This window comes from Plecotus auritus (genome assembly GCF_963455305.1).
Source record: "Plecotus auritus genome assembly, chromosome: 4".
In the NCBI taxonomy this organism is placed as follows: Eukaryota; Metazoa; Chordata; class Mammalia; order Chiroptera; family Vespertilionidae; genus Plecotus; species Plecotus auritus.
Genome location: NC_137775.1, coordinates 168,096,251 through 168,110,391, shown reverse-complemented (window position 1 = coordinate 168,110,391; position 14,141 = coordinate 168,096,251). Strand labels below are relative to the sequence as shown.

At 38.7% G+C, this 14,141-nt stretch overlaps 1 protein-coding gene across 3 annotated transcripts in view; it reads right to left on the bottom strand.

Annotated features, from left to right (window-relative positions):
- Positions 1–14,141, bottom strand: part of UMAD1 (UBAP1-MVB12-associated (UMA) domain containing 1) — a 198,714-nt gene that overhangs the window by 50,986 nt on the left and 133,587 nt on the right. For all 3 annotated transcript variants that reach the window (XM_080666237.1, XM_080666238.1, XM_080666239.1), the window contains one exon: positions 4,884–4,951. In XM_080666237.1, coding sequence (XP_080522363.1) covers positions 4,884–4,951 — 68 coding nt within the window. The remainder of the gene's footprint in view (positions 1–4,883; positions 4,952–14,141) is intronic.

The following is a 14,141-nucleotide window of genomic DNA, read 5'->3' as shown; positions in this document are numbered from 1 at the left end:
AACTGAGAAATGATTTTCTGGAATGAATGCTGCATTATTTTTAGTTTCACAAAGTAAAAAGTCCCACTCAGCACTCAATGCAATTAAATATGCTGCTTTTCATAGTCTTTTGTGGAAAGGTATTAAAATATCTCATAATTCAACTCTGTAAAAATTAACTTATTTGATGCCTAAACTAGATCTCCTTTTTTCAAATTATATTCCACCTAGATGTTGGAATTTCCATGATGTCGGTGAGAGAGCTGTTCTTGGAGAGGGAACACAGTTTTGGAGTATACCTGGGCTGCAAAGTGTAAGGGAAAATATCACAGACTACTTAACAAAATATTTTAACTTCCATTAAAAAAAACTACAGTGTAGCACAGACACAGTATATTTCTTTAACCCTTTATTATCTGTCATTGAAAAGGAAGTTACATACCATGATTTTGCTTCTGTATTTTTCAACTGTTCTTAATGAAGAATTTTATTTCACAAAAATTTATCTTAGTAATAAAAAGATTGATTGTATAAATAAAAAATTGTCATGGTTCAAAATACATCATGCATGAAGCCTTTCTTGACTCTCACTAATGATATTTCTTCCTCTGTTGAAATATCAGTTATTTTATTCCAGTTTATATTATAGTGACTTGTAGAGTTTTCTAATTATCCATGAATAGATAGAAAATTTCTGCTTCTATAAGTGGGAGTCACAGAGCCTTATCTCTATATCCTCTCCACCCCAGGAGCGGTCTAACAATTTCCTGAAAATAGTAAGCAATCTACATGTGTATCTGAATTTTCCAAAAGCCTTATTTTGTTATACTAAAAGCCATCTTCAAAGGGTCCTTGGAAAAAATGAGTTCTATTTTGACAACTAAGAGTGTTATTTTTAAGCCTTACAGAATCCATACTAATTTATCATATATGTTCTCATACTAAATAATATTTTGACATTTCTTGTATAGCCATTAAAAATTAAAATAATGAGAATCTTTCTTGCTAGGTACAAGAATCACTTCTTAATCAGATCTATATCTTTTAAAAAACTAACTACAACCATTACGCTTTTCCTTGCTGATGTTGTAAGAGTGCCAAAAATAGTGTAAAATCAACAGATTTTTTAAATGGGTAACGCCTAAGAAATGTAATTATTGTTTACAGCGAGGAAAAAACAATTGTGTGTTTAAAATAGAAGGTGGAAAACAGAATTTAAGGAAGAGATCTGTTCATAAAACAGCACTTGCAGGGGACCACTTATTTGTTCATCTATCCATCCAGAAATCATTGACAGGGACTGTATCACACCACAATCGGAACAGTTCCTTAGTGGCTGAGGCTATGAAGCTAATTAAGGTGTACTCTCCACCTTCCAGACAACATGAGTGGTAGCAGGACCTTATAGTCATCTCTGGCTGAGGGAGCAGGGAAAAGAGCTCACAAAGGAGGTGACATTTGAACAGGGTTTTAGGGTTAAGCTTTATTCTGCAGATATCAAGACATTTGGGGGGTCAGAAGTAACAAAACTTGCTATTTTTAGACAGGTTTGGGAAATAAACTGCTTGTCTAATAACAGTTTGGCGAACAGATGAGGACCTAGTCAGAGTACGAGGAACCAGATTTGGAAGATATTTGAGAAGTAGCATCAATAGGACTTGATGATACATTTGATGAGTCAAAATGGTAATTTTAGGCCTTGAACTTGGCAGACAGATGATGACATTAAATAAAATATAGATTGCCAGTTAACGTGTATTTATTGAGCACCTCCTATGTACAGACACGAGGTCTGTTTTCATTGTATTCAGGGGAGGCGGGCAGTAAACATGAATAATCTGAGACAGTGATAAACATGCTGGAGAAGAGGGTTATGTGAGAGTGATGGGCGAAGGGCACGTTAGCTGAGACAGTCATGAAAAGTGACACCTGAACGAAGACCTGGATAATGAGGCAGCCAACCGAAGCTGTGGCAAAGAAGGGAGAGCAAATGCAGAGGCTGGGGTGGGGAAGAGCTTAGGTGGTCAAGGGACAGAAAGGCAGCTGGGCATGGGGTGGGGTTTGGAGGGTGCAGAGGAAAATGAGACTGCAGCGCACACAGAACTCCATGCAGCCACAGTCAGGAGCTCAGCCAGCAGGAAGGATGTGGTCTGATTTATACTTCTGCCTGCTGTGTGGAGAATGGACTTAAGGGGGAAGAATGAAGGCAGAGAGTCCTGGAGAAAGTGGAGGCTTAGACTTGGTTCTAAGAGTACCATGTTAAAAAGGGGTCAGATTCTGGGCATAGAGGGCGAGGTGACAGGCTTCCTGATGGACTGGCTGTGGAGTGTGAGGGAAAGACAGGAACCTCAGGGGTTTGGATTCTAAACCACTATGGGGAGGATGGTAATATTCAACAGAGTTAGTGGGAAGTTAAGCAGACAGAAGCTCAGGGTGGCAGGGCCAAGAATCAACTGTTCTCTGGTCAAGTAAAGGCTGAACTGTCTAGAAACTTGTAAGTGAAACGGTAAGTAGGCAGTTGGACATAGTGTAGAGTTCAGGAGATAGGTCAAGGTGGAGATAGACTTTGGGAGTCATTAGCCTCTACATAAAAATATTTTTTTTATTTTATTTTTCTTTATTTTTCTTTTTTAATCCTCATCCAAGGATATTTTTCCATTGATTTATAGAGAGAGTGGAAGGGAGGGGGAAAGATAGGGAGAAAAAAACACTGATGTGAGAGAGACACATCCATTGGTTGCCTCCAGCACGTGCCTTGATAGGGGCTGGGGATCTAGCCTGCAACCAAGGTATGTGCCCTTGACTGGAATGGAATCTGCAAACCTTCAGTCCACGCTGGCGCTCTAACCACTGAGCAACAGGCCAGGGCTACATAGAATCTTAAACCATGAGACTGGTTAAGATTTACCTTGACTGATCAAGGGAGACTATGGGATAGAGGGGATGGTGGGAAACATGCAGCAATGTTTTTGTTTTGGGGTCTTTAAAGGAGAGGAATAGTGAATTCCATTTTAGACACTTAAGGTTGAGGTAAATGATTATTTGGCTTTTCTGTGGCAAATCACACATAGACTCTAAAGAACTTTATTATCAGCCTCTCATACTGGATTTACCCCTGTGTTCTCATTTGCAGTCTCCCCATTACTTTTTGCTACATAAGTAAGCTCTCTGATAGCAAACACTACCCTCTGAATGTCCAGCTGCTACTCAAATAGAAGGCACTTCTGAAATATCTCTTACAGCATGAGTATATAGTAAATCCACTCTTTAAGAACTGGTTGTATAATAGACTAGAAAACAGCACAATAATGCACTAGTTTGAAATATGAGAGGGTCATAATCTCAAAAGTTTCTTCCCTTAAGAGTTATTAACGTTGGAATTATTCCCATCAACTTTTAATAAATCAAATTTGAAAGATAATCAAGTACTTCAGACATTTCCAGTGAATCCCATAACTAAGTAATTAAACTCAATAATTATGGATGATTTCTAAACCATTCTGGTGGTTCTTTCCCAAAGTTCAAATACACCAACCTTTATTTCCCATCAAAGATGCTACTTATGGTCAGTAGTCACAAAATGTTTGAATAAATGAAAGAGATTAAGCTACTTCAATGTATAGACGGAACATATTTCTTTGTCACTGTATCTAGGTTTTTTTTCACTACTGTATACTCCTTACACGGTGCCTTGAAGACAGTCAGTGCTTAATAAATATTTGTTGTACGCATGAATGAAAAACTAATGCAGTTTTATGGGAAACATGACACTTTCCTTCCTCTACATAAATTTCCTCCCTACATCTCTCTTTAAATAAGTTTTTCTTGATTATAAAATATTCATTCATTATGGAAAATCTGAATATAAAAAAATAAAAACATTTCTTCTTAAAACACGTATTACTGGCTACTTATAATTCATGATTGTGTTCATTCATTCATTCATTCAACAAATCTTTTTTTTTTTTTAATATATTTTATTGATTTTTTACAGAGAGGAAGGAAGAGGGATAGAGAGTTAGAAACATCGATGAGAGAGAAACATCGATCAGCTGCCTCTTGCACACCTCCTACTGGGGATGTGCCCGCAACCAAGTTACGTGCCCTTGACCGGAATCGAACCTGGGACCTTTCAGTCTGCAGGCCGACGCTCTATCCACTGAGCCAAACCGGTTTTGGCTCAACAAATCTTTTTGACTGTCTACTCTGTGCGAGGCTTTGGGGATATGGAGATGACCCCACTCCACTGTATACAGCAATACCCTCATGCACTACAGAATATAAAGAGAGGTGTGTCACCATGTAGAAAGTTTCAAAATTCATGGATATCCCTTCCGCCCTAAAAATTAACATTCCCCCTAAGTCTTAAAAATCATTTCGGTGATTAAATAAAATTAATATGTTTCTACCTAGTATACGAAAGTGTCCTGAAGACATTTTCAAGAACTCTCAAGGAGCAAATAGCTTTTCCATGCAGAAAAGAACAAATACCCTAGTCTTTCTACGAAACAAAGTCAAGGACTGCATTTTGATGCTGGAAATGGTAATGTAATATAGTTCTCAAAAGGTTATTTTCAAGCCTTCCCCTATAAGTTCATACATTATCTATTTATTCAAATGTATTAGGAAATAACCCCTCAATTAGAAATAGCTCACATGTTTTAACCTGAGTGCTCTATTTCTCGCTTTTCAGCAGGAAGTTTCTATTTCCAACAGCAGGAGAGCTTAGCGCCTGGGAAGTCACGCTGTCTCGTCATCCCTGACTTAGGGCAGATGACTTGTTCTTGGTACCTAGACACCAGTCTGCATGGCAAGAGTAGGGTGATTGTTCATCCTCGGAGAAACATAGTCACCGTGACTCGTTCAGTTTCGCCCCAAAAGGACTCATAGGGAGTTTCACTTACCACTTGGTTGCCTTCTCCTTCTGAAGTTTTACCTCTTGCTGCCAGTCTCTGCTCATTTGCTGTATCTCCTAAGAAGCAAAAGAAAAAACAAAAAACAGAAAACTTTATCATCTCATTGAGGCCAAACTGTCTTCTATATCTTTGAGATATCTTTTGATATTATATGTTTCACATTATGGAATCAACTACTATTTCCTTTGTTAAAAGTAAATAAGTGAATTTTTAAGAATAGTAATTTTATTGAGGTCTCAGCTATCAAATATATATATATTTATATATATATACACACACACACATATATACACACACATACATATATACACACACATACATACAATGTAAACCAGAAATATATCCTGTTTTATAAAGATTTACACTGGACAAATGAAGTGAATTCACATTTTGTAAATCAAGTCGTATTTCAAAAAAACTAGAAAGCTTATAATTTAAAGAAGGCAAGTTATTTTCAAATTGAAAGTCTTTATAATATGAATAACTGCCCTCCAAATTAGTTTTTTATAAGGTTTATGCTTTATAAGGTTTTGTATATCTGTGGATTTGCCTCTAAGCAGATACATATATTTGCATGTAATAATTAACCAAATGTTGAACAACCTTTACAGCAGGAAAGAACAACGAATAAATTCATAAACTGGCCCTCAGTTATACTTTGACACCTAAGGCTGTGCCTGGGTGAGTTATGCTACTAAATGAATTTGGTGACTAGGCTGGCTCCGAGGACACAGGACAAACACAAACACAGGTAAGTCTGAGCATAATCTCATTTGTTAATGGCCTATTTTTGTTTATTATCACTAATGATCTGTGATTAACACAGGGTAAGTAAAGAAACAATTAGCCTATTTCTTTCAAGCATAATGAGAGGTTAACTTAGTCATTTGTAAACTGCTTGTCCCATAAAATTAAGCCAGCTCAGGAATGTCCATAATAGGTTAATTACAAAATTCACAGAAGATGACTTGGCTGATACTAAAGGTTAGGAATTTGTTAATAGAAGGAAGGTCACAGGTCATGATTGGAGATAAAGTATGACAGTAAGAAAGACTGAGGTTAACTTTTCCGTATGAAATGCAAAGGTTTAGTTTACCAAGGAAGCAAGAACCTCGTGTAAATTTTAAAGGATTAAACAAAATTCTGTTAAATTCAAAAATCATGAAGCAATAATTAAATTGTTAATTTATTTACTAAAGATAGTTATTTTACTTAGGATAAAGGAACTCCCTAAAGTGTTTAAAATCCAAGCACATTAATACATACGCCAGCCTACAAGCTTTGTTTTCAGCTATACGTAACATAGATAGCTGGCCAGGACAGAGCACATAATAGGTGTTTAATAAACACTAGCTGAATTAATGAATGTCTCTTTATGGTTTCCAGTCTATAAAACTGTGACAAAGTAATACTAAATGGCATGTCATAAAAACAGTATTTCAGCATCCAGTTAGTCTCTTTCTTCTAAAACATATTTGTGAAATTTAAAAGGCAAATTTATGAAATACCACTATAATGTATTATTACCAGTGATCCATATTTGCGGCATAACTTATTAGATTTTAAAAACAGTTAATGATTTTTTAAAAAAATCATGTTAAAACAAAAGCATTAGGAACTTTTGGGTTACATCTATAAGATAATACAGTTAACCATTTGCAACAACATGGATGGACCTTGAGAACATTATGCTAAGTGAAATCAATCAGAAAAAGCTAAGAACTATATGATTTCACTCATATGTTGGATACAAAACTGAAACTCGAGAACACAGACAGCAGTGTGGAAACTGCCGGAGGGAAGTGGGTGGGGAGGAGGGGAACTAATATAAGGTGTCCGGAGAAGATCTGACTTTGGGTGTGGGCACATGGTACAATATACAGACCTTATAACACAGAAACCCACACCTGAAACCTGTATGTTCATGTTGACCAATGTCACCCCAATCCATTTAATAAATACTTATATAAAAAATAGTTAATTTTAATTGAAAATTAAATCAACCTACTTTTGTGACCTAGGATATCACTGAACTATTTTGATTTTTAAGTGTTTAAATGGACCATTTATTTGCTTATAAAGAAGAGTGTTTTTTTTTTTTGTGTTTTTTTTTCAGAAACCCGCTTCTCTCTGGAAGTTGGGGATAAGCAGATCACAGGCAGCAATACCAATGAACAAGGAGTTTAGTTCGCTTGGTTACGGGCAGAGAGCATGGCAGCATGAATGGCCAAGGTACCGTACAATGAGGTCAGGTGCATTTCATAACTCCCCTGCATGATGCTTATGAAAATACAAATCACCGGAAATGAAGCTTTGCTGCCTTTTAGGTTAAAAAACCTCAAGAATGATTTATTATTTATTTATTTATTTATTTACCTTTCAAAATGATTACTACTCCATCCCACAGCCACACACTGTATTGAGCTAAAATCATTTGGCTAAAAGCATTCAATGTGCTTCCTTTGCCACTTTCTGATTTCAAGGTGTGTATCTATACAAGACTTCCCCTGGTTCTCCTACAGCCTGAAGAGCCAGAACGGCTGTCACCGGTGTTCCTGGCATCACACAGCACATCTGCCTGGAAGCGATTCTAGACTCGCTATTTACTGAAATGCCATGTCTGGCGATGACTCAGATAGGACAATAACTGATGACAAGGAAAAATGCCTTTTGCAAGATTCTCTATAAACAAAGGCACAAAAGGAAAACTACACAAACACCAGAAAGAAAAGTCACAAAGAAATAAAATTTTTGTGACGTTTTATTCCTCCCATTGACGAATTATTCTGTCATGGTAAAAATTCAGTTATTTTGTCCATTTTTTATAACCCACATGAAAGTTAGGCACTTTTATAAAAGAAAGATGCATGTGACAAATGTGAAATAAGGTACGTTAGTTTTCAAACATCAGTTAACTCTAATTTATATGCTGGATAGATTCAAAAATTTTCATTGGCAAATCAGCTGCTTAAAAAGAACAAAAACCACCAACATTTCACAGTACTTCACATTTCATAAAGCCTTCTGTATACCACCACATTGAATTCTTGCTCTGGTTCAGTAAGACATTCTCCCCACCCCAAACCCCCAGGTTACAGGTGAGTGAACCCTCAGGGCCAGAGCACTCAGTGAAATGCCCAAATCTCCCAGGTAGAAGGCAGTCTCAGTAGGACCAGAACCTGGTGCTGCCATCTCTGGGGTTCTGTGGAAGGCTCTGAGGGATGGGCTGCGATGGGAGGAAGCACATCTCTGAGTTAGGGGCAGGGCATGAAGAGAGGAGCTAGGGCTCCTGCTCTCTGAAGATGCTGGTCCAACGCCCTGGGCCCCCAGGCACTTCTCTCTATTCCTGTGTTCTGCCGTAGGCCCCACAGATTATCTATTCTCATCCCTTTCCAATGATGGTGGCAAATACTGCACGAGGGCAGGCCGCTGTTCTTCTTCCAGTCCTTCAGAGCAAACACAGTCCCCTGGATCCTTTTCTAGAAGTTTGTAAGGTGAGAAACAATTTCCTAAGAGGCAAAATCCCTCTTATACTACAGTGTGCCATTTTCTTGGTTTAAAATATAGTGTTTATTTAGAGTGAGTAAATGATAAAGGCTACTTATACATACAAAGGAAGCTCTTTCAGGACTTAAAGAACTGAAGTGAAATTCATCTATATTTTAGATTAGGGGTTGGCTACTATTTTCTGTAAACGGCCGGATAGAAAACATTTTAGGTTTATGGGACACATTTTCTTGGCTGCCACTTCCTGACTCTACCATTGTAGCTGAGAGCAGCCACAGACAATACATAAACCAATGAGGGAGGCCTTGTCCCAATAAAATTGTATTTGCAAAGACCACCACCAGGCTGTAATTTCCTGAGCCCCGTGTTAGAGAATATATGTACTCCACCTTTTCAGATAAAAGGCTGAATTGTGTTTGAATTCTATAAGGAGACGAGGAAGGACAGTCATTAGACTATCATCGTGATCCCTTCTACTGGGTGAACTGGGTTGAGAAGAGAGATGGTGGTGAAGAGTGAGCACTAGGGATAAGGGAAGATGGAAAAGAGAGAAATCCCCAGCGATGAGAAGAAAACCCACATGCCTATCTGGGTCACCTAGAACAAACTTGTTTGGGTGGGGGCCTTGGTAGTGAGTGGCGGGGGGAGGCACCAGGCCTCCCTCTACTCCAGTCCTGGGGATGGTGATTTGGGAGAACTTGGCTATGTGGTTCTGCCCCTTCCTTTTCCCCTTGTCTTGAGAATGGGAGGACCACAGAGAACACATGGCTCCCTCTGCTCTGACCCTCCACAGGGACTTCCTCCCACGTGGGAAGCCTGCCGCAGCCCAGCATATCCTGCAACTGGATGGAGCTCAATCTACTTCTGGGTTTCAGATTAGGAAACCTATTTGCTCCTTTTAGAAGCCACGTTCTTCAACACCAGCTTTATTGGCAATAAAGATGAGAATGTGGTTTTTTGTATGTGTGTGGGGTTTTTTCTTTTTTTTCTGGAAGTGGCCATATCTTATCTGGGGAAGAGGCATGTTAATACTAGAACATCCTAGAGCCCAACAGGACTAGGAATGGGCTGGTGTGGACAGGGTTGGGCCTGCCTACGATGAAAGATGTGAATGCAGAAAACCTTTTCTTTCTTTTCTTGATTAGAGAAAAATTACCTAGAACTCGATACCTTAGAATATAGGCTACAAAACACAAGTTTCGAGGGGTTCACCTGGAAAAAATATTTCTATGGTCAGAAGTATGAGGAAAGCCTGTAGAATGTGTTCCCTTTTAGTTGTTTTCCAATTTACTTTAACGTATTAAAGGCTCTGAGAAATTGTCTAGTAAAGAAGTTTAATTTTTTTCCCAATGACTATGGAGCCATTATATTCAATGAATACCTATTAAACATATTGCAGAGGTCTATGAACACACCATGGATGATGGTGATATTACATTTCCAAAAAGTTAAAATTGATTATGACATATATGTTTACCTGACCCTTCAGAAGACCCTCCACATGGCCAGATTACTTAGCTTTTGAACATTCATTTTACACAATATTAACCCACACTCACTTTCCTTTAGATGATTCTTTTCACAACTCCCTGTTCATCCATTCAGTTGCATTTGGGGCAGACTAGCATTATGTGACTGCATTCTACTATATACTTCTGATGCCAGAATAGTTGATCGTCTACAGTGAGGAAAAGGATAACCAAGCACCTTAAAGACAGGAGAAAACCCCAGTGCTCAGAAATATCTCCTCCACAAACTCCACCAATTAGAGGTTCATTAGGGTTAATGAGCTCCTCTTTTAAAATGCAAATACCCTCTGCGAGGGTTTGCTTATTAGTCATTCACCCAGTGAAGTAGTGGAAAGAACAGTGGCATGGCCACTCCATTAACTCCTTTTCATTTTTCAGTCACACACTCATTATACCAGGCAGCCTGGCACTGTGGCAAAAGAATGGCTTGGCATCTGACAGATCTCGACCCAAATCCTTTACCAAATCCATGACCTTGTGCAAGTTACTTAACTTCTCAGAGCTTCACTTTCCTCATCTGAAAAATGGGACTCATGATACATACTGAGGTTACAATATTAAACAAGAAAACATTGTCCTAACCAGTTTGGCTCAGTGGATAGATCATCAGCCTGCGGACTAAAGGGTCCCAGGTTCGATTCCAGTCAAGGGCATGCACCTTGGTTGCAGGTACATCCCCTGTAGGGGGTGTGCAGGAGGCAGCTGATCAATGTTTCTTTCTCATCGATGTTTCTAACTCTCTATCCCTCTCCCTTTCTCTGTAAAAAAATCAATAAAATATATTTTTAAAAAATGAGAAAATATGTTAAACCCTAATTGCAGAGAAGGGAGAGGAGTTGGGGCAAGATAAAGGTTTGTCTTGGTGTCAACTGCTGTTCAGCCTTTGTCATGAGGCTGTGGCCATTAGCTTCAGCAGAGGAGAGGTGCTGGAGAGGCCTTCACATGTCATATCACTTAGTCTTGAGGGCAGTGGTGTGAGCTGGCTTTATTATATCTATTTAAGAATGGCAAACTTAGGTATTAGAATCCAAGTCTGCTGACAATGCCAAATAATTAGATAATATGTGGCTTCCCATTACTTATCAAAACTTGAGCCCGGCCAGCATGGCTCAGTGGTTGAGCGTCCACCTGTGAACCAGGAAGTCAATTCCTGGCCAAGGCACATGCCTGGGTTTCGGGCTCCATCCCCAGTAGGGGGCATGCAGGAGGCAGCCGATCAATGATTCTCTCTCATCATTAATGTTTCTATTTCTCTCTTCCTCTTCCTTCTCTGAAATCAATAAAAATAGATTTAAAAAAAACTTGAGTTATCCAACATACTTTATATTTACATCTCCCCCAGTTCAGTGTAGTTTTTCCTTCTACTTTTCCTAATACTGTCCACTTACTCCCAAATTTCCACTGTAATAAAAAAGAGGAGGATAAAGAAAAGACAAAAGTACTAACTGCTGAAGTCATGCCCTTCTCAGGAGCGTGCTACTGTGAGGTCAGGATTCTGATGACAATTGTTATAACCCCTCAAGAAAATGAGCCAGGATGGAACAGCTAAGCCATAGAGGAAGGAATGCTCTATCTAGCAAACAAACATAAGAAAAGGGTGACTTGGAATTAGTGAAAAGAAAATTAAAATAGCACCAAGAACATATTCAATTAGCATACCAAAACTGTTACACCTGAAATTACTGAGGATGGAATACAACTAATACATTGGCATCATTCTGATAATAAAGTGAATACTCCACAAACATCTGTTGATTTGACTGTGTGGGGGAGGGGTGGACAATAAGAAAGATAATTCTACATATACACTCACTAAGAGTTTATAAAATAATTACAAATGGTTGTTAAATTATGAAGAAATTTTTAAATTAAGGTTTCAATAGAACAGGCAATCTACTTTATGAGATATTAGTATGAATTTTAAATTTAATACATATTTATATTCGACTTTTAGACATCATGTTAAGATTTTAACTATGAATGCTATTGAAATCATAGAACTAAACCTTAAAATCTTACGGTCACACGGAATTCTTAAAGGCATTTTACTCAGGGAAGTAAGAATTTCAGCAAATCCAACTGAGGTCAGACCCACTTGTAGTCCTATTGGCCTGTTCTTAATTAACTTGTCCTGGGATTCCACAGATGTCTTTAGGTCTGAGTCTTGTTGCTTTGTAGTTATGGGTAATAATGTTCCTGGAAGATCTTAAAGCAACGCAAAAACATAATTTAAGCATTTAACACTATGTTAAACAGGTAAGCCTAGACATCCTTACTTTTAGGCTAGAAGACAAGAAACACAAAGGCCAAATTCATTTTGCACATGCACATTTGCACAAAATTGGATCATGCTATACAAATCTGGCTTCAAAGCTTGTTTGTTAATCTTTCCTAAATCAGAGTAAATTTATATACTGTGAGAGTAAGTTGGGCTGACCATTCCTGGATCCCAAAATGCTGCTGAAAGAAATCTCTGCCAAGGGCCACTCTGAGCAGTCCACGGACAACAGGTCCCCTGGGCTCTGCTGAAAACAAACAGGACACAGAGAGGGTGTTCAGTGCACACAGCTTGAAGCCTGAATTTGTAAAGGGGGAGGGAGGGGAAAATAGGCTCACGCTACCCGGTTATCTGGTATTCTGAAACAAAGACTCAAATGTGCTGCCAGATGTGGGCGAAGATGGCGCTGATTCATCACCAATAATGCAGACCTGGGCTGGAGATACATGGGATCAAGTCAGTCACACTCAGGAGTGTTCAGTTTCCTTTCCAACCGACAGAACAAACTTGTGAAATTACTGTTTGATGCCAGGAGTTCTGCTCGGTCAGTTTTCAACATAGAGAAATAAGCGACCGCATGAAATCAAATGTGTATCTCAACCTGTAGCATCAAGAGGTCCAACCAGAGATATTAGGTAGGTAAGCTTCTCAATCTCTTGAAATATAGTTTGTAGGTTGATACAGAAAACTGCAGAGAAAATTTCTAGTAGAACCAATAATAGTGGTATATGAAATATATTACCAAGTTAAATATATTACCAAGCTTCAAGTTAAATTTCATTCACTCAATAAAAATTAGACACACACACACTATGTGCCATACATCATGCTGGGCACCATGTGAACTAGAGTAATACCATCTCTGCCCTCTCAGCATTTACATTCTAGAAAGATTCCAAACAAGCAAATGGAAATCACAAGAATTGGATATAAAAATGAACCCAAAAAGAAAAAACTATGGGAGTACAGCCCTAGCTGGTTTGGCTCAGTGGATAGAGCGTTGACCTTCAGACTGAAGGTTCCCAGGTTCGATTATAGTCAAGGACACATACCCAGGTTGTGGGCTTGATCCCCAGTAGGGGGCGATCGGGAGGCAGCTGATTAATGATTCTCCCTCATCGCTTCTCTCTCCCTCTCCCTTCCTCTCTGAAATCAATAAAAATATATTTTAAAAAAATTTATGGGAATACAAAATCAGATAAGGCACAGAAAGTTGTATGGAGCATGCTGTGAAAAAGATGAACAACCATAACAAAAATAGGTTTCCTTATTAGTAGTTTTTTGTTGTTTTTTTTTGCCCCAACTCCTTTCATTAAAAAAAAAAAAAAAGTATATACCTAGCCAGTATCATTACTTTTAACGGAAGTCAAATGTTAACTTACACAAAAGTTTGAAGAGAATGTTTCTGAAAATGCATCATTATTTGAAGAAAAATTGATATTAAAAAAGTGAATCACTTGCCAATCACAGATCACACTTAGAAGCAAAGCCACACATGGTAGATATGAGGTGGTATGATGTGATAACTAGATGAAGACAGAGTTTGATGTCAAAACTGTTCATATAAGAGGAGACTTGGTCCCTTTAATAACTGAGGTACGCCTACACACCACAAGGCCTGAGGGAGGAAGTCCTAACCTCTTCCCGGGCCCACTGACTACAGAAGCAGGCAGGCAGCAACAGAGAATCACCAGTTAGCATCCGGAGGAAGGACTCTGAAAGGGCCTGGGTCAGTTTAGCGTGGCAAACTCAGCCGGGCCATCCTTTGCTAAACAGATGGAATTTTTAGTTGGGCTACAATATACAGACAGAGTGAAAACGAAAGTGAGTCATGGGCTGGGATGAAGGTGCCCCAAAGGGAACGGGGCTGGAAGCAGCAGAGAGCAGGGCCTTCACATGCACAAACAGGAACATTCTGAGATCCCCCTGGCC